General features: G+C 35.1%; 1 protein-coding gene across 2 annotated transcripts in view; it reads left to right on the top strand.

Annotated features, from left to right (window-relative positions):
- Window positions 1-296: 296 nt before the first annotated feature.
- The window catches only part of LOC128993534 (bromodomain-containing protein 8-like), a 46,456-nt gene continuing 24,665 nt past the window's right edge, over window positions 297-22,087 (top strand). For both annotated transcript variants that reach the window (XM_054417506.1, XM_054417505.1), the window contains exons 1-9: window positions 297-403; window positions 2,935-3,031; window positions 3,862-4,058; window positions 6,716-6,848; window positions 7,462-7,561; window positions 7,981-8,107; window positions 8,410-8,493; window positions 17,998-18,180; window positions 20,221-20,303. In XM_054417506.1, the coding sequence (XP_054273481.1) occupies window positions 2,940-3,031; window positions 3,862-4,058; window positions 6,716-6,848; window positions 7,462-7,561; window positions 7,981-8,107; window positions 8,410-8,493; window positions 17,998-18,180; window positions 20,221-20,303 (999 nt within the window). In that variant the 5' untranslated portion in view covers window positions 297-403; window positions 2,935-2,939. The remainder of the gene's footprint in view (window positions 404-2,934; window positions 3,032-3,861; window positions 4,059-6,715; window positions 6,849-7,461; window positions 7,562-7,980; window positions 8,108-8,409; window positions 8,494-17,997; window positions 18,181-20,220; window positions 20,304-22,087) is intronic.

Raw genomic sequence — 22,087 nt, 5'->3', positions numbered from 1 at the left:
GCTATAGGAATTGAAATTATTAGGAACAACTATTAATTTAAGAAGTTCACACATTGGATTGATTAAATCTCCTTTCGGAGCTATAATATATTCGAAGCTATAGGACCTTCTCAACAACGTGAAAACAACAAAATCAAACAGCTTCATGGTAAAAAGTGCGTCGACCTAGGCCAAGCATCAACTGGCATCAACCAGGGAACTAGGGAAGAAGAAGTTCGATTAGTAAATAAAGAAAAAGAGCTGCAGCTGCGTGTTTGTTTACCCCTCTCTTCTCTTCTTGCTTTTCCTTAATAAATAATAAATATTTATGTGATTAATCGTCTGTGAAGTAAATAAATACTTTAGTTTTTGGTTATATTATTCATCATAACATCTAGGCCTAGTTTTTAACGATAAGCAATTGGTGAGTAAATTATTTTTTTTTCAAAGAACTACTGTTGTAAGTTAGGCCCAGGTATTTTAGTGTCACCGGTCTATTGTTGTACGCTTAGGCTAACCATTTGATTATTTCTAGGTTATAAAAGGCCTGAAGCTCAACTCTTTGATCGTGGAGAATGGGGACTATTTGGTTGAATTAAATATGCCTATTTTCCATGTTTTTTCTCCATCTCAAGAGTATAAAACTAACTTGATGTAGCTTAAAGCTCGGTAGGTGTATGGCCTATATTATGTTGTTGTCCTATATGTGTGTTGCCTAGCCTAGGCTATATTGGACATGATTAAACATTAACTTAGTTAAGCTATGTGTGGAAAACAGAATGGTAACTATAGGCCTAATGGTAGGCCTTTGCCTATTTCTCGAGGCTGCAAAGATGCCTATTAACCCTCCGAGTGTCCCTAGTTTTGGCCTTAATGTTTGCCTATTTTTTGCGCATTTGCAAGGTTTTATTAAAACGGATCTGAGAAGCTTAAAAACAATGTTAATTATACTGTTCTATATACCATTTTGTTTGGAAAATCACGGGCTTCAATATTAAGTATACATAAAACATAACTTAAGTTAAAGAAGATTTGTTTCAAAAAAAAATTTTAGGTAAAAAAAAAATATTTTGGACAGTTAAAAGAAAAAAAAATAAGATCGCGCTCAATGAAATTGTATAAATTATAACTTAGGCCTATAAATATTTGAAAATAGCCACTTTGTCCTAAATAATTTTATAAGGATTACAAATACGGTAGGATAACAATATAAGGAAGTAGATTTGCAAATAAATAAGTTATGGGCAAAAAACAGATTTCAGTACATAGCGTTTAGCTAAGAATGCATAGCCTAACCATAGCTAGGAATCTGGCTGATAATTTACATCAATATCACTACCTAACTTAAGTTACTTCTTCAGGATCATCAACCAGCCCTTCAAAATCACTTAAATCTTCTTATAATGCACCACGTATAGGCCTATCACTACTTTTGATTTTTAACACTAAAACAATGATAAATGTAATAAAACACATCAGTCATCTGTGCGAGGTTAACCAAGCTGTTTACAAATACGCACGTCAGCTGTCTGCTACAATTATGATCGGCTCGAGAAAAAAAAGCGCTTAGAGACAGACCTCGGGAGAAAGCTTAGAATCTGCCAAATAAAACGATACCTAACTCGATCCAGTTCCATCCGATTTTGTCAGTCATAGAGCCTTCGCCGTAAACAGTGTTTGTGAGTCGAAAAATCGACACAAAACACTACCTACACAAAGTGTGTTATGTGTAGATTTTTTGACACATAACACTCGGAGGGTTAACATGTTGATTGCTAAAAACCTTTACACAGGCGCTCCTAAACTGAGGCGAGTCCCGGGCGGAGCCTTGGCGCGCTACTGAATCAGCAGTCGCTATTGGCATAAAAATATCCCAGTTAGACGAATCACAAAAGAGCAATGGTTATTGTACATTCTGTGTTACCCCGAAAGTGGACGTAGTTCACTGAAACACCCAAAGGTAGCAGAACTGCCTGGATGAACAACCAGAGTCTTTGTAATAGGCCTAATGGCTCGAATAGAGAATATGCCCAAAAACGGGACAAAAGCATTGCCAGATTGGATTTTACGGGAATGTTTAGTACCAACCTACACCAAAATAAAGCTCGTAGGCTATTCTAAGGTACAGCCTGGCAACAATCACATTGTCGCCGGCTGAGTGCTGGGCTCAGACCAGGGTTGCCACCCGTCCGGATTCTGCCGGGACATTCCCGATTTTGTTTCCTTATGTCCGTATTTAAGCCTATGTTAATCCGGGAGGGAGGAGGACAATGTCCCGATTTTTTTCCGACCTAAGGTGGCAACCCTACTGAGAAAACAGTAGGCCCCGAGCAATGCCAGTGCCGCACTGCTATAGCAGTAGCCGCAGTCAACGTGTTAACCAGCCTGTCACACAGGGCTGTCTTAAAGTCATTCAGGTCTAGGGGGCGCACATGAACCCGCAAGGAATTAACTAGCTTTATCGCAGACCGAGGATAACTCTTCAGTGAGCAGGCGAGGCGACATCTCGGTAAATCAATGTCACAGGCGCGGCGGGTATGGTGGCTATGTAAATTGTCTATAACTACAAAATGGTAAACTTAGCCTAGATATTTATTTTCAGTAGGGTCAAGATGTTGAGGACATACTGGCTGTAAACTGTCAACACGCCTGACTCCAGGAAGATGGGACGACAGTGTGCCTTGTGGTCAGAAAATGTTATTTATTTATTTATTTCCTCTCAATGGTTACACCATTTTACAGCAAATACATACGTTATATGATGTTACATGATATGTTATATTGTCCTCAACACCTTCTGTAGTATTATTGCCTGCGTCACTGGTGTATGGCCCCACACAACCAGGTCATATGCGATGAGACTGTGAAACAGCGTGTAACACTGCTAGCAAATACGGTCTGGTAATGGTAACCAAAGTTTACCCCAACAATAATTTAATTTATTTTGTTTTTCAGTTAAGATGAAAAGAGGCACTGTGATTCTAGAGCCATGGTCTACGAAAGAAAAGCTCTGTTTAGCTTCTGCTGTGTTACGGAGTGGAGACCAGAATTGGTATGTATCAATAATTCCCTCTTTTGCTTTTTCCTTTTAACTTAGGCCTACTGTAAGTCTACTGACCCAGAAATGCACTCAAATGTTAGCAGCACATTGCATTTAAATAATACTAGGCCTACGGATTGATCCAAAAGTAAGTTGGGTAACCATAACCTAAGTTTAGTTGATAGTTACAAAAATCTAGCAGCCACACATCCTTTAGGCCTAGGTCTGATTAATTAAAATAAGACGGTCAATTCTAAGTATTTATGGTAATTTGTTGGTAGTACATTTAGAGTGATAGACTACAAATATCAGAGATAGCGACATCATGAGTTTGCATCCTGGTGCCACCAATAAGAAAAAGTCTGTTATAAAAAAACGGATTATGCAAAAAAAGAGGATCTTTAATGAAAACTAGATTTAAACAGGATTTTAAATAGGTATACAGATAAATAAAGGACTATCACAATCTCTGGTTTTGATCACGCCTAACATTCCTAATTAACCAGGTATTGCCTTTGCTTGTTGGATTTTAACTTATTTAATTTTCCTTGAGCTTATCTATTTTTAGGCCTACTTACTGGATTACCTACCTACATATTTTTACAAAGATTTAGCTCTAAAGAAGTATATTTCTGTGATGTTATTAGCAGAGAAGTTTTTTTAAATTTTACTTATGAACCTGCTTTTTCAACATTCAACAAGTACGGTATTCAAACAGTTGGGGTCACGAGGAATATAGGTTTGCAACCTAGTGTGTTGATGTAATATAGTTCCCTGCTAATTATGATAGTACATTTGAAAGTTTGTCAAAGTAATGGTAATGTATGGGTGTGGTACCGTAGGATGTCGGTGAGCAGAGTGTTGCGGGTGTTTGGTGAGCCGGATCGGCCTTCCGAGTGGTACTCTCAGAAGCAGTGTGCTCTCCAGTACGAGGCTCTCCTCAACAATGTGGGCACGACCAAGCGCAAGAAGAGAAGTGAGAAGGGCGTGGAGACGATCGACACACCAAGCGAGAGCATCGTCAGGAAACTTCTACAAGGTGCGATTGTCGTGCATGTTGACTTTATAGGTTTGAACTGGAATATGTTTTGTGGCAAGTTGGGTTTCTTTATTTGTTTATTCATTCAAGGCAATGCAACATTTTAATATTGGAGTAGCAAAATATATTATTTGGTAACCGAATGCATACTGGTACATACAGGGTGGGGCAATGAAAGCGCCCCAATTTATAAGCAGTACAAACTCAATAATATTCACCCTATGGATATAAATAGCACATCAAAACACAGCTTATCTTTTGCCATTTTAACTTAACAAAGTCATTTTTCCATTTCTTGAGAGCGAAATCCTGCAAGCAAGTGACGTCCTTGTCCTACTTAACATTAGGCACTTGAAAACTCCATCAAATACCCAGCATTTCTTCAGGAATCACTTTAGATTTTGGACAATTCTTAGCTTCGGTTCAAGCAAATCTGTGGGGTGACATTGAAAAACTTCGAACTTCAAGTAGCTTATTAGAAACCCCCCCCCCCCTTTCCAAAAATAGGAGCCAACGTAAAGCTTTCAACAATAACAGCTTCCTGGCAAATCTCTTTGGACTTTGAGTTACTGCGACTCACACTCTTTCAAAATTTGCTGGTGTACAAAGAGTTTTGCGGCACCCACCGATTATTTTTAAGGTTTAAGCGTTTATCCTAAATAATTTTACCCAGTTCACCATTGTTTTCCAATCTGGAACAGTGCCATGTTGACCAAGGATGGAATGTGGCCCAAACAATCTCTGGGTTTTTGCACAAGAACCACTATTTTAAAAATAGGTTTGCACATCAAAATCTCAGTGTTAATAGCCTCGGGCATAATATTTACTAAAATGGCATAGTTTATTTGATGTTTTAAGCACAGCTGATCATTCGTTGTTGCAACAATTAACATGTGACAGCTAAAACAAATTGTGGCGTTCTCATTGCCCCACCCTAAATAACAACAAACACAAGTAAGTTAGAATAATGTTACAGTAGAGTCCCGCAATCTCGGCTCTCGATAACCCGGCAGTCTGGATAACTCAGCCATCACTTGGCTCAGAAAATTAGTGATTTTTTGGATCCGAGTTAAAAATGGACTCAAGCCAAATCATTCGCAACTCATACCAAGGATTTCTTGTACTATATCTGATGACTTAATACTGACTTGTACTATAAACATAAATAAAAAAGGCAGTTAAAAAGCTTAAAAATTGTATTGTTCTTATTTTTAACCCTAGTTCCTGATAACCCGGCATTTCACAAACCCGTCACCCTTCCAGTCCACATTACGGTGAGTTTGCGGGACTCTACTGTATTAAGGCAACAAATTAATAATTGATAAGGCAATGATGACAGATTGATACTGGTAAATTGAATGATGCAATAATAACAAATTAATAAAAAAAAAAACAACATTTTTTACTAAGATGGTTAAACGTGCCTGCAAATTTGATCTGGGCTAGTAGCAACGAGAACTCCACCTTCACACTAGGCCTAATTCTTAAAATGTTCCAACTACAAAATTACTTGTAAAAGCAAAATTATTTTCCTACATTTGGACGGAAGACAAAAAAAAAAACATAAACATAAATCGTTAGGTCTGGCTTTATTTTTACTTAAACTGATAATACCTGATTACTGATTAGGTACGATTGAAGAATGTCTTCAGTTATATTTGATATTTATTTGGTAGCCTACATGATAATATTCTCTATCAGCAACTTAAAAACTTATTAATAATTGCCTGGATCAAATCTAACAGGTTAGCATTGAGTCATACTGTATATCCATGGCCTGTATACCTGTTATACGGTAAGGCCTAGATGTTTTACGATACATAGAAATAGGTATTCTACTTTCCATCTTTTAGTTTGAAATAGTTGTTATCTTAATGTAAAGGAGAGTATACAGGGTGTAAAGTCCCACACAGGCTTAATATTTTCTAAACGACAAAAGATAAATCAATAAGATTTAGTTTACATCAACAACACAACACAAAGTTTTCTGTCATATCATGGGGACGTCCAGCAAGGAGTCAGAATGAAATCTTAAATAGGAGCATAGGTTGATTTGTACATCGAATGAAAAATACAAAAAATAGCAAAATACAATGCCACAAATTTGAACTCAAACGGACAACCGAGTCAAAAATAACAACCATTCAAAGAGTTCTTGTTTCTGTCATTTTGAATCTTTGAATGGCTGCCATTTTTTACTCAGATGTTCTTCTTCTCTTTTGAGCGCAAATTCATGGCATTGTAATCTAGGCTACTAATAACAAATACCTTTAAATTGATGTGCATATCGAAATAGGCCTATGCTTACGTTACGTTTAAGATTTTCTTCAGATTCCTAGTGGCTGCCCCCCTGAGGAGGTCACGTATATAAGCATAGCAAATTCAATGAATCTTTGAACCACTGTCATTTTTGACTTGGTTGTCTGTTTGAGTTCATTTAAGATTTCATTCTGACTCCTTGCGGGTCATCCCCATGATATAACAGAAAATTGATAGCTCCTTAAAAAAGTCCATTTTTAGGTGTGGTGTTGATGTACCAAATCTTATTGATTTATCTGTTGTCGTTAAGAAAATATTAAGCCTGTGCAAGACGTTATATACACCCTGTATTTAAATTTAGTTCCTATTAATTGAAAAAAAATAATGTCTTTTCACAGAACGGCAAGAAGAAGTGAACAGACTGATCGAAGAAGACAGAAAGGCCTATTTGCGTCTCTTGAAAGAAATAGAAGACATTGAAAGTGGACAAGCTGATGACAGACTTGATGAGTTTGAGCTGGAAATTGAAGAGTAGGTTTTTTGTTCGATAAGTTACTTTTTCAAAAATAGGCTAGCTTTTACATGTTGACCAAGATAAAATTCATAAAGCTGATGTACCGGTACACATTTTCGGCCAAAAGGTTGTTCTTTAAATATTTGATTGGAGCTAGGCTATTTTAGTTAGGATAAACATTTGGGGTGTGCGAGTACTCAAGTGGTTTTCCGAGCGAGTGAGTGTTTCATTTCTTGGCTCAACTCAAGCTTTTCAAGAAAACTCAATGAGTCGAGCGATTTAATGTGTTTGCTTGAAGCATTTGTATTTGCAGACTAAAGTATAGCAGAATCAAAGCTCGATCTTTACTCTGATAAGTTATTGTATAACTCTTATTATCACTTGACCTTAAAATACCGTATACTGAATTAAGTTGTTGAAATAGAGAATAGAAGTAGAAATTGTTTGGTTTAGATACCGCAAGTGCAAAACTTTCCAGGAGTGAAGATGGTAACTTAGGCCTAATTAAAATAAAATGTTAATTATTGTTGACAGGCCTACTTTACATTATGCCATTTTGTAGATGTGCATATAATACTTTAATATGTTATAAAATTTGTTTAAAGTTATTATTTTTGACAATTTGTACAGAGAGAAGGAAAAGGAAGCTACAAGAGGATCAATCCTACGTCAACATGAAGAAAGAAGTCGTCTGGAGGGAGGACGAGTTACTCCACATTCAGAACCTCAGGTGACATAGTTTTCAAAGTACTAAACATTAGTTAATTTCTATATAGGCCTACACTATACACTACAACGAAACAAGTCCCAGACACATTTTGCATGGTAGCCATATGGGTTTGGAACAGATACATGCTACTTTTACATCTTGTCTAAGGTGGCCAAATCATTTCTCAAAAAACACCGGGGACAACTATATTGGTTCCACCCTGGGCTGAATGTGCCCAGGTAGCAAATAAATTAGTTATAGGCCTTTCCCCCTATAATACTTGTATATACTTCCATAAATTTGTAATACACTCCTGGGACTTTTAGCGGCCCTAGAGACCATGTGTGATGAGGAAAAAAAATAGAACGATCCTGGTTCCCTGGGACATTTGGTTATCCTAATCTGGGCACGTTTTGTTGATAGCATATAATCTGTTGCAGGAGACTAAAGTGGCGACTTCACCACTACTGACGAGCCTCCTGCAGAGTCCCAGTAGTTATAGGGGTGGCTCTATACAACACCTCCTCAACCCTCCTCCCCCGCCTCCGTCATACTCTACTACATCAGGTAAAGAGTAAAATTTATTTTAGAATAATCTTATTAAAATGACAAATAAATTCTTAGGTAAAGAAATATTCAGGTAGTAGAAAATGTGCACACCAAGTGATTAATACTTAGTTTACTGCTACAAGAAACATAAAAAATATTCAATTCAATCTTGAAAGGCAATAGTGAAGTAAAGCGATTTTACAAATGTTATTTAACAAGTGATCAAGGCCTACAGCTATCATTTTATCTTATAAAAGAAAAAATGGGAGATAGAGTAGCCTACTGCATTTAGCATTTTTTTATTTAAAATTCTGTTGCAGATTCACCTACGCTCTCAAGACTTCTGGAGTCCCCGGCAAAACAGATTGAACCAACAGTGCTCTTCAGCTCACCTGTTAAAAAAGGTACTTGTATTCTAAGCCTTAAAATGCCATCTGAATACAAATCCGTCTTAACAAGATACTATTTCTGAGTTTAAAGAACACACTTGGTTTTGTCAACAGTTTATCTCGTTAAAGAATGTAATCATGTAATAGTAATAGGTACCTATTACAATGAAAAATTGAACATTTTAATTGAGACACAGTAAGTCAAGGCCATTTTCTGGTACAGACATATTCTAGTGAAAGAGTGATTCTAAAGCTACAACTGTAAACGACAACTGAAATTGGATTGAGGTTGTAAAATCAGCTGGTATCAATTTGTTACAATGTGTCTCTGGCGTTGGATCATTGTATCATGTAGTTCTAGATGATACTTAGATTGATAGTGCTGTCTATTCTTAAACTCTAGGTTGAGCTTTGTAACTTCAGCTACCTTAAGGTCATGACACACCGAGCTCGCTACCGCGGTGGACGAGAAAAATCGCTCACTACTAGAATTGTTGTCCACCCACGGAACACTATTTCGTTGGAAATAGTGGTTGCACCAAAATGTACATCGGACGACATCTTTTTATCCTTGTTCACTACTTACTACCAGTGGCCAAGATTTTAAGCGACAGCGCTGTGATCGCCGATATGAGCTTGACCCCTCCTACCTTAAAACTCCTACATGGGTGCGATAATTTCATTGTGGATTGGCTCGTTGTAAAACGTCTGCTCGCTAACGTCTCTCGGTGGTAGCGGCGGATGTCAGTGTGACATGACCTTCAATTGTAGTTCAGAAACATAACCAAAGAATCATTGTTCACAAAATGTAATATGCAATGCAAAGTTTAACATATAGATAAAAGGTACAATCTTTCCACCCAAGACGATTTTTGACTTTCGACTGTTAAAGAAATCGTTTGCTGAAGACTTTTTTCTACAAGAACAAGGTTGGTCTATTATAGATACAATATGTAAGACTAATTGATCATCTAATTGAGGATAAATGTATGTTGTTCTAAAATCTGTTTCAGTATGTGGGTCAACTGACTTTATTGAAAAGTGATAGAATTCTCATAAAACATGAAAAATCATGTATCATGAAGAACTTATTTTGATGTTTTTGTAAAATGATATGTTAGAAAAAAATATTTTTTATCTGTGTGTGTTTTTTTATAATAAAATTAGTTTTTTTTTACAAACTTGTTATTGTTTGTGAGGTAGGCTAACTTAATAGTAAAGAATATGAATACTTACATACACTTCCTCAAAAAAGTTGTGTGGGCGTAGCCAAGAGATCCATCTATGATCTCTGATCTCTTGGTGGATTTAATTTTACATTTTGTGATCTCTTTATTAAATTTCAAAATTTGTTAGTGAAACAACGAACAAACCAACCAAAGATTAATGTTTGGACAAGAAAGTGAAATAGGACTAAATTTTTTATATGTAATTTTTTTTTTTTCATATAGTTACATAGCCTATTTTGATAAATAGGTTCAGTGTGTATGAATCGGGCTAGGCAATTCTGGTTTCATAATAATCTACTTACGGTTCAGGGTTGTTGTCTATTTGGCATCATACACAGTGTGATGAACGTAGTGCAAAATTACCTTGTCTCAGGTACCGTATGTTAAGTATAAAGACCAGGTCTATATAACCATTGCATGTCATAAGAATATATAGTGCGGCAATACGGCATACTTCTACTCACCTTGTACTTACTGAAACAACTTCACTGGATTTTTAGCTTAGGTTAGGAAAATTTTTTATTAAAGATAATTAAAATCTTATTTGGAAGTCGATTTATTGGTGTGGTCGGTCCTAATACCAAAGTACCAAATACTAAATCAGGTCTAAATGTTAAGTGCTTGAACACCATTTTGACAATACAAATTTATTATTGCAAGTTTTTTTTATCTACTTGGTTCTAGCCTTAAATGCCGTCTTAAACACTGTAGCAATGTTATATATTGAAATAGTATTGAGCTCACGTTTGCGGGACTGAAAATAAACTGGCTATCCAGGCCTCAGACCATTCCTGCAACAAAGCACCCCATTGCTGCTGCCGCAACGGCTTCAAATTTCAATCCCACAAACATGAACATCGCACAGTACGTCAGTAGGTGATACAGTCAATAGTTATAACGTTATTACAAGGATTCAACGTAAGCCATATTTTTTATTCTTATGGATCAGCTGAAAACAATCCTATTTCAGTTATTTTATACCTCGTTTAACACGTTCGCTACCTCAATTATATGGAATTTACGTTCTCATAGACCAGTGACGCAATTGTGCGTCGACTCGTTTCTCACAATAGACCACCGACGCATATTTGCGTCAGCTGGTCACATTGAAATAGACTAACGACGCACAGTTGCGTCGGTGTTCAATGTTAATAATCAGCATATTTCTTAGCAACGGTCTATTTGAAAGCCCTGATTTTATCGTATCGGTCTAGAGGGATATCTGCCGCAAATGTGCGTCGCTTGGTCTGTGGATATGACGATTGGTTACGTCACACAGCAGTAGGCAACATTGTTGTTTACATTGTGTATTCCCCGACATCACAGAACAGATGTAAACGTTATAACCATTGCAGTTTTGGCTAGTGTTTAGTGGAGTTTCTTTATTTGTTTGTGTAAAAGCTTGAAACAACCAAATTTACAACGACGCTTACGTGCGTCGCCTGGTCTATTGAAACGAAAATGTAATCTTTTTAACTGGATTTCTATAAATAGACTGACCGACGCATATATGCGGCGTTTTAAAATTTGCTCAAAACGATAAATAAAAACAATATTTATTGCTTACTAATTCACTTAAGGTTAATATGAAGTCAATTAGTCCATTTAAACTATATTTCTCTTTTGGTCTGTCGGCAATGTTATTCCTATATCACTTGGTCTGTAAGCAACGTCATGATCATTCCTTTTGGTCTGTAGGAGTGACCGGACCGACGCAAATGTGCGTCGCTGGGTAGCGAACGTGTTAACCAAAGAAAACAATCTCATCATACAATAGCTCAACCCCTGGTTATATAGCAAGAAAGTACATAAAGTACAAATAAAAAAAAATAACCCTAAAATAATAGATAGTAGATAGAGCGTTTATCGAACATTTCGTCATGTGAACAAACGATTTGATCGCGACATGAAAAAGGCGCAGCAGCATTTCATATAAAACAGTATAAAATATTTATTTATTTATATTTGCGTTTATAACCATATTTATTCATGTAGGGGAGTCAATTCAGCCTACATTTAACACAACTAGTTAACATAGTGCATATTGGTTTAGTTTATATACATTTTCAAAAATATGACTGCAAAATCACCAAAAATGCCTTTCCACTACATAGTTCAAGTTCACCCATTGCCAGTTAGAGGTTTAAATAATAACATAGAATAATATCAATCACAGTAGATATAATCAATATCACAGATTGAGAGTTGCCTGCATTAAATTAAATTGTAAAAACATTAAAAACATCAACAAACATTAGACATACACAGTGTAAATTATTGATAACGGAAATATAATTTGTGAAACAAACTACAATAGTTAGGTTATTAATTATCCATGAGAATAAACACAAACAATTTTAAATTTAAATTTATGGAACTTTCACTAATCCCAGGGAAATTACTAGAAGCCAATGGCAATATTGAGACTGAAAAGCAAACAAACAAATCTGATCCTGCCTCAAACATGCAGATGGAATGTGAAAGTGAACAAACTTGACTATCTTGATTGTTTGGCTGACCAGTCTTTCTATACCCAATTAATTAGTTGTTGATAAGTTTAGGCTTTATGGTAAGTGATATTTAAATTTAATCCATCAAGAAGATTTAGCACTGGTACGTTAAATGGTACAGTAACTTCTCATCCTTTTGTAAAACATGAAGCTTGTTTTTATGTTTTTGAAGTGAGCACTAGTACCGACTAAAATGTTCTACTCTTATTTCAGGGTGGATTTTAAGATTTGTGTTTCATTCTGTTGGTCGTAATACGTAAAACATTGGACAATCATTGATTTTAAATATAGTTTTATTTCGCTAGAATATCTTTCAAATTGGTTAAATAAAAAAATCTGAAAATATTATCAAAATCACAAAAACAACTTATGCTTGTTTTATAACCAGACATAATTAACATTAAATCACGTTGCCTTAAGCTGTTCCATAAGGAAGAAATATCTATAGAGAGTATTCCCATAGAATTAGTTAGGTAACAGGGAATTTTTTGAATTTTATAAAAGGTGTAAAAGTGACTAGCATAATTTGCAGTAATTTTTCCTTTGGACTGTTTTTAGAAACCTCCATGCACACAGGTGCATGTAGTTGAAGATACAATAGTTATTTGTGTAACTAGTGGTGAAAGTGGCACTTTGCTGCACACGAGAGCAATGTTTACGAGCATTCAATGTTTACTCGGAATGATCTCGAGTGCAGCAAAGGCCTTTTTCACTCCTGTTACACATTATATTTTTCCTACAGTCACTATAAAGCATATAAATAATTAGTCTTTCAAACACTATACGACACATTTTTAGGTTCAGCTGGCAACACAAATGGTGCCTTAGAGAAAGTAGTACCCGCGGTCCGTATCACTCCGCTATTTTTCCTCGGCAAGAAATGTGCTCCGCGTTTTGAGAATATAGTTCCGTATGTTTTTGTAATTTGAAGTGGTTTCCGCGCCTAAAAAAATGCTTTAAAGGTATTTTATTGTTTATTAAGATCGTAGGAATTTTTTAAAAACGTTTAAAAGAAAAGTCCAGAAAGTTCAGAAATACCGAAACTATAAACACGAAATGACAGGTTAAATCGTAGTTATAATAGTCAATCAGCTGCTCATAGTATTATTATCTTTAAGTGTTGCCAACCTATTTCCAAGCGTACACGGATTACGTGCATAATAGAACCACGCTGTTTTGTGTTGTTTCGTTGGAATCCTGATGTGCGGCAAAGTATAAACCGTACGGCAAAGTATAAATATGCAGCAATTAGCAGCTTTCTGTACTATAAACAGTACAAGGAAGCCAACTTTGTCGGGTGACTGTAGGAAAAATTAATTGTTGTTCAATTTTCCAACAGGCCCTACATATGTTTTCACCACACTATTATGTTTTTGGCTGTATGTAGTTAATTGGTGGCTGAAAGTTAGTTTTGCTGGCCATGCCAGCTGTCATCGTAATTTGGGGACTGAGCAGGTTTTTACAGGCCGGGGCACAAAATCAGCTGTCCGCTTTACTTACGGTACTTAAAACATGAATGCATTTTAAATACACAATAAAAATCCATAGCATTGCAATAAAATTGTGATATTGACACCGTTGCCTAGCTACTATTTATTTTTATTTTTGCAGATTCCTCAAATTATTTCTTATCTTAACCTTAAAGTTGTAGTTGTGTTGACTATCAGTGTGCATTATTATAGTGGTGAATAGTGGTAATACGGTAGGCCTTTAGTGTGGTGAAAAATAGCGTTCGTACCACGGACCGAAATGGTTTTGCAGCTCTCGATCGATTTAAGTTCTCGACTTCGTCTCAAACTTAAAAACTATCTCGAGCCGGCAAAACCTCATTTTCGGCCCTAGGCACGAAATATACTATTTAGTTCACACTTTATTTCCCTTATTATTGTTATGATTCATTTTGATAATATCAGGCTTTGTGACACTATCAAACTCAATTATGTTGTTCTGAATTTATATTCATTATTTCAAATGTGTGGTAAATTTTGTCTGTGTCATTGTACATAATAATTACAAATTGTTTAGAAAAATGACTGCAATATGATTGATTTTGATTTAACTTTTGAAAGGAGCACCAGGCTTACGTATACAGTCAGTGGGTCTTCTTAATAGGAAATACATTTATATTTACATACACTAATTACATTTTTCTGTGTGTATCTAATTGGTGAGAAGACTCTCCCACTGTACAGTCAAACCTGTTCTCCCCATCGAAAAGAAAATCAACCAAGCCTTTTAAACAAAGAATTAAGGGTTATGTGAGTTAGGTTTAATTGTTCAGTGCACATTCTTCACTTCATTAAAGGCTTTAGCCCAAGTCAGTGTACAGTATAGAAGATAAACAAAATTTGAGTTTTTAATCAAATGTACACTTTATATACAGAGTGATTGATATAAGTGTGCCAGCCGTTTTATTCGAAAACCATAAGTGATATCAAAAAAAGTTAAATGGTAAGTGCCTTGGATTTTTTATTAAGAAAATTTTAGTCAAGTCAAAAAAATTATTTTGGCCACCATTTTTCCAATATGGCCGCCAACTTTGATTTTTCTTATGGAACACCCTGTATTTTATGATGTATTCCGGTAGAAAATGTAATTTTAAGACGATTTTATTCTTGTAATTTTTTTCATAAACCTAACCGTTTCAAAGACAATAATGGTTTAAGTTGTGAAATTTTGAATGGTTTTCGAACAAAACAGCTGGCATGCTTGCTTAGGCCTTTATCGAACCTCTTTCTCATGCAGAAATTTCAAAACTTTAACCATTATTATCTTTGAAACGGTTAGGTTTATGAAAAAAATCACAAGCAGAAAATCGTCTTAAAATTCCTTTTTCTACCAGAATACATCATAAAATACAAGGTGTTCTATAAGAAAAATCAACATTGGCGGCCATATTGGAAAAATGGCGGCTAAAATAATTTTTTTGACTTGACTAAAATTTTTCAAATAGAAAATCCATGGCACTTATCATTTAACTTTTTTTGATATCTCTTATAGTTTTCGAATAAAACGGCTGGCACACTTATATCAATCACCCTGTATATTTCTAGCCAAATGTTGCCAAACAATAAACTAATTAATACTAGTAAACTTATAGATCAAATACTTTTGGTGTAGCGGAATTTATCCCCCTAGAATTTTACCCTAAGCAAAACTGACATCACAAACCAGGGGGTATAGTTCCGGCCGTGAACTTTTGAGTTGCACAACATCAGATCAATATATTACAGGTAGAATTAAATGTATACTTTCACCGTTGTGAATTTAATCAGAACACATCAAATTATAAAACCGAGACTGTACGGGCTGGAATTTTGCGCCCTTCATGAGGTCAGCTCAAAATGTATGGCCCGGATTTTTACCCCCAGAATTTTACCGCCTGGCCAGATATAGAAATTAGTGAAAATAATTAATTTTCTTCTTTCAGTTTTAATTTATTGGTAAACATTTTATTATTAAGTAGGTAGCCTATCTTTGTAACCTCAACTAATGAAAGAGGTTTTGCATTTTAATTTAGAGATTCGAGCTTCAGGATTTGACTTTTGGGGCCAACTGTTGGTCAATATGTATCCAAACAAACTGAGTAGCCCATATGAATAATAATTGTTTTGAACATTTGTTTAACGACCTAGGAAAAACAATTTCCCTCGTTTGTGTTTTAACAATAACAAAATATGCATTTGTTTAACGACCTAGGAAAAACAATTTCCCTCGTTTGTGTTTTAACAATAACAAAATATGCCTCATTATTTCTTCAGGCACAAACCATGAGCTATTGATAGTTAGGACTAAAAATGATCATCGAAAGACCTGTTGTAAAATGTAGTTGTAGGCATCCGGTACGAAGTATTCAACCAATTGTTGTGTTGACTACTGTAAGGAAACCCATGGTTTTTGTATGAAGAAATAAAAATAAATTGTGCAATGTCTTTAGAAGGCAAGACATAGTACAACGGAAATGAAATAAATTGTTTTTCCACGGCTGTATAATAAATCGCTTAAGAAATATTTACCCTATTATCATTTGATTAGGCTACTCAGTTTGTTTACATACATATTAACTAACAGTTTGCCCAAAAAGTTGAATTCCGAAACTCGAATATCAGAACTAAACAGCGAAACCTGTTTACTTGGTTGAGGTTACAAATAAATTAAGATCTAAGGCTATTTTATACAAAAATGGTCAAAATCAATCAAAACTAAAATAAAAAAAATATATTATCCACTAATTTCTATATCAGCACAGGGGATAAAATTCCGGGGGTAAAAATCCGGGGGGGGGGGGGGAATCTGAGCTGTATATCTACAGTTGCCTAAATGCTAGTTACCCTATATGGACAGGGGGAAAATTCTGGTTTTTATTGCTAATCTAATTTATCACGCTCTGTCTATTTTCATTAGACTCCCAAATCTGCGGGGATAAAATTCCGCCCATGAACAAACTTTAGAGCGCTCAGGTTACTATGTCATAGTGACATCTGCTTTAGCCAAGGGGGTAAAATTCCAGGGGGATTAAATTCTGGCGATCCAAACTTTCTTCACAAGTCATATCTATCTAAACTATCCATATACTATTATAAAATTTAGGTGGTGTCTGTCTGTCCGGCTGCCACGACTAAAATAGTAAACCATTACACCCCAAATTAAGCACAAAGATCGTCCACATACCTAGGAATGTCATAGGACTATTCACTTTCCTGAGTTCCTCTCGGACTCCGTCCCTTGGATGTCCAAAGTTTTGAGGTGAGGTTCTCAAAGTAAATATTAATTGGTCTCCATGGAATCACGAGAAAATTCACAATCTCTTTGTTTACCTTTTCGTTGAAATTTCAATGTAAACAGTCAGAACTGCTAAATGCTTATTTCACAATTTCAGATAGCTGATCCAAACAAATAAAATAAAATATTTTAAAAAACTATGTCGTAGGTTTATTTATGTCATTGATTGTGGAAATAAAGAAAGATTCTATAACCGTAAGTTAAGAAAATTATGTTATTGATATATTTTAATGCAAAAGAGTAGGACATTTACAATGCAAGTCATACTTTTTTTGTAAAAATTTGGTGGCTTTTTCTTTATAAATTCAATCTACTTAACAAGTGTTTGGATTAGGCGGAATAGTACATCTTTCCGTTGAGAAGCTCAAATATGTGACCCTTACATTGTAAAATTTCAATCTTAGAAAAAATCTAATGGATGTTTCTTCTTCTTCATTTTTATAGCCTGAAATGGTTTGCAATAGTTATTTGTGTAACTAGTGGGCGAAGTGGCACTTTGCTGCACATGAGAGACATGTTTACGCACAATCCGTAGGCCAGTGTGGAAAGTTTCTCGAGAGTAGCAAAGGCAGTTTGCACCTGTGTTACACATTGCACTTTTCCTACAGTTACTATAAATCATATAAATATGTAGAACACGGTTTTATGTTAAGTTAAATCCAAACATTGAACGAATTGGGAAACACTGCACTATCTGATCATAGTCGTAATACAGTATCCTTTAAGTGATGCCAACTTATTTTCAAGCTTACACACACCTGCCTAATAAACACACCATTTTGTTGTTTGGTTGGAATACTAGAGTGTGGAAGAAAAAGTGCAGCAAAAGTAAAAAGAGTGTGGCAAAAGTAAGTAAATGTAGCAATTATGAACTTTCTGTGCTATAATCACTGCAAGGAAGGCCACTTTGTCAGGTGACTGTATGAAAACAAATTATTTAAGAGTTTTAAAATAAACAAGTCTTGTTATGGATAATTTGAATGGGATTATGGTTTCAGAACCAATTGAAGAAGATTCAATCCCTGCAATGCAGCCTGAACCGGTTTCTACAGTAGAAATATCATCCACTGAGGTAGTGGAGGAAGTGGACAGTAGCAGCATTAGCCTAGGAGAGATAAAAGAAGAAATTCCTGAGGAAAAGGAAGAAAACAACGTGGAAATGGAAGAGCCAGATATGTCCGGTAATTTAATCTAGTTTGCTTGGAATAAAACAGAAGCAATTTTTTAATAAAAACGTCATTCTCAAATTAAATTGACAAAAAGTTACTTCATTGCATTGGATGAGCAAGTTTAAATGGATTTATATTTGGTACTAGAGTGGGACATGATTTTGTATAGGCCTACCTTTAGGAGTTCAATGTTTACAAAATTTATATTTTTATCTTTTACTGTCCCTACATTTACGCTTGCAAAAGAAGATAAACATTAGCTCATACATATAGCCTATATATTATTATAAAGATAAAAGTACAGTAATAACTTTTTTTATCAAGCCAAAAATGACATAAGTTTTAAAAACATTTTCAATTAAAAATAGGCTATAATACCCCCGCCGCAGCAAACCTGCAGACTAAGCGAATTTCCATATGTCTGATTGGATTTACACTAAAATGTCTACTTAAAAATTTAACATTTATTTCCTATTTAAATAGAATTATTTTAACAGGTACTTAGGTTTGCTGCATCAGGGAGGGTAAAACTTTTTTTTTGTAAAATGTTAATAGTTAGTAAGAAATAAAAACATTTTCCAAATTTGATCAAAAAATGTTTATAAACAAGCAAACTACAACAGTTTACTCATTCTCCATAAGAATAACATGGGAATTTAAAATTTAAATTTTTTTGGAATTTTCTCCGTAACCATTAGGCGCATAGTAACACTTCAATATACTAAATTATTTGTTTTTTTAAGCTCTACAAAATGGTTTGAAAAGATTTTGCAAAATTTTATTTTTTTTTGGTCAAAAATGGGAAAAACCCATTTTTACCCCATAAAACCCCCGTAAACCCCCGTTCCCATAGTCCGATCATGCTGGTTCGCGAACTCGTTCGAGTTTATCCCGCCTTACACCTTCAAACCAAATTTTATCAAAATCAGACAAAAATTACTCAAGTTATCGTGCATATATATATATATATATATATATCTATATATAGATATATAAAAATTTGAACGAATGGTGTTTTTGGCCTCTGGGGACATCAAAATGAAAAAGTAAATCGGTCCCGGGCCTAGGTCTTACCATGAGACCTACGGTAATAGCTACTTCCCTATAGGGAAATTCGCTAAAATTCATTTATTTCAGCCAAATGGATTGAAATTACCTGAAAGTGGATTGATATTTATTTATATTATCTATCTAAAACAAGACGAGTGAAACTATAAGAATATTATATTTATATAATTATACATAACAAAATTACCATTGAAATTCAAATAATCAAGGACACTGCACAAAAGATAGGCTACTGCAGAGCTGGTGTGCTATTCAATGCTTAGCATTTTCATCTTTATAATGTATCAAGGTACCCACTATCCTAAAGGTTAACACTGCAAATTAAATCAAATCTTTTCACAGTACAACTTGGACATATTAAATCAATTTTCATTCAGGCCTATGTTTTAAAACCTCTACATCATAGTTTAAATAAAATATTTTCTGTATCAAATAAGTTGTGTTTAAAATGTAAACTATACCCTTGAACATCTACTAAATAAAGTATTTAATATTATTTATCTATTACATCCCGAGATTATAATGTCCGGCTTATAATCAAATGTGATCGATTCCACCATTGACTATAAATACATATAATTAATCAATTATAACCAATAATTCTAATTTTGCCCCAGTACCCTATTCTGTCCCCCGTATTCACTTAAATGTCAAAATTTGCAAGAACAAAAAAACACAGTTTTTTTTTTTTTATATAACCGGAACTAACTTTTTTGGTTGGCCTTAAAAGAAACTCTTTTATCATCTGCTGTTTAACCCTAATTAATTTTTGTTTATTGTTTCTTGTTAGATTAAAGATTGCGCTTTGATTCTGCCATTCTGAAATTCTCGCTTAAAAATATATGATCCCTCACGCACCCGTAGTTTTATTAATACAGAGTATTCATGTAGATTCTCTAAATACATCGGGTTCTTAAATAGACACTCATCCATCCCAATTTCTACTTGTTTGCACAAACTTAAACCATATTTGATGTTTTTCAGGTATACATATGCAAGAGGTGGAAGTAGAGATGACAACAGATGGAGATAAACCCTCTGTGGAAGTGGCTAGAACTGAGAATGAGGTTGGTTGATTATTTATTGGGGGCCTGTTGGGCCAAACCTGTTTACTTCAGGTTGGTTAAAATATTCTTGCTTTGGAAAGAATTGATATAAAAACTATAAGTTTTTTAACTACATTATACTAATAAAGTGTAAAGTAATTTAAATTATCTCTTGAGTTTGCTCATGAAGTCTCCTAAGGTTGCAGCAAAAGCAATAGGTAGTGTCCTTTATCCTTACAGTAAAATCGAGGAAATTTTATCATACAATCTTAGCAGACACTTAAGAGTCTTCATCACCCTCGGTGTAGTTGCGTTTTGGGGATTATGGCCTTGGGGGGTAAGGTGTTGAGGACAGACGGGTTGCGTGGGGTCATTATGCGCGCCTTTCTGAAAACATTGTAAACACCACGACTATAAAATTCAAATTGACACGTTAATTAAAAATAGGTATTTACCTTCGTCTACAGCTCAATCTGTTGTAACTTGAGTTACGGCCGTTTCGGCATTATAATGCCATCGTCAGACGTTGAACATTCAGCTGAAGTAGCGTCGTCATAGTTGAAACACATAACACGAACACGAATAACATTTTACAATTACTAACGAAGACACAACGAACAGGCCTGTCGCACACACGGTATCGGGTGACATTGCCACGATCTGAACTGGATGCCTGACACGTTAGTAATTAATTAATCTGCTGCCTGAGCCAAGTTTTGTAAAAGGCTAGTAGCGCAGTAGCTTCCGACAAACCATGTTAATTTCGTCCCCCATTTCGTCGTTTTTCAACAGATGTTTTATTGTAATTTGGCATCAATGTAGTTGAATAGTTATACTAGAGCTCTTTTACCTCAAAAAATTGAAAAAGAAAATAATTAGTTTAACAGTGTTTAAAAGTGACCCAATTTACGTTTTTTTCTGTACTTCTTATACTATTGATTTTCTTGTATATTATCATGTATGAGGGCCCTAGAACCAACATTAATCTTCAAGGGGAAAAAGTTTTAACATTATGTCTTTACACATTCCATCTGGAGCAAGGGTCATAATCCAAGGCAGGTTTTTATTGTTTTCGTAGGGGTGAAGAAGACCCTTGATCTAACTAAATTTATCACTTTGATATAGAAAGTTCATAACAATCCAATGAAATTTTCTGTTAATCCAGTCCATTTATTTATGATGATATCATTGAAACTAAAAACTATAGTTCGGCCGCTTAGAAAGCGACCTCCTCCAGCATTGGTTTAGCATTAGCGTGCAGGTCGTTTTCTAAGCGGCCGAACTATAAGTTTTTTATTTTTTTTATATGGACATCGCAGAGGAGTAATATATATGTATTCTATAGTCATATCTTGTTGCAAAGAAGGGGTGGGAAAACTAACTTGATCTTGATACAGATATACCAATTATATTTTAGTCCTTATACTGTGTGGAACAAATTTTTACCAACAAATGGAATATTTTATGTAGAGTTCATTGTTATAAATTAGCGATTAAAAACTTGGTATTACAAGGTGGATTGGCCAACGGTACGTTCGAGAGTGCAGGCAGATTCAGATTCAGAATCAGATTCAGATTTTCGGCGCGTGGTTAATCTAAGTCAGATATTTTGTTGGTGGCCACAGTGGAAGCAGAAAATACCCCGCCGCTACTGACTTGGTTACCAAAGAAGCATGTTGGTCGTTGTTATGAAATTGTCTGATGAGGAATTGAGGTGTAAAATTACAACGTCTTAAACTGTTGTGAAGTTACAGTCAGAGAAAAATGGTGTTCATGATATTATATATATCTTTTTCCATATCTAG

The sequence above is a fragment of the Macrosteles quadrilineatus genome, unplaced genomic scaffold (genome assembly GCF_028750875.1).
Source record: "Macrosteles quadrilineatus isolate MER2022 unplaced genomic scaffold, UCM_ALF_1.0 Scaffold_4__1_contigs__length_99947679, whole genome shotgun sequence".
NCBI lineage: Eukaryota > Metazoa > Arthropoda > Insecta > Hemiptera > Cicadellidae > Macrosteles > Macrosteles quadrilineatus.
This window is presented reverse-complemented; position numbering and strand designations above follow the sequence as displayed.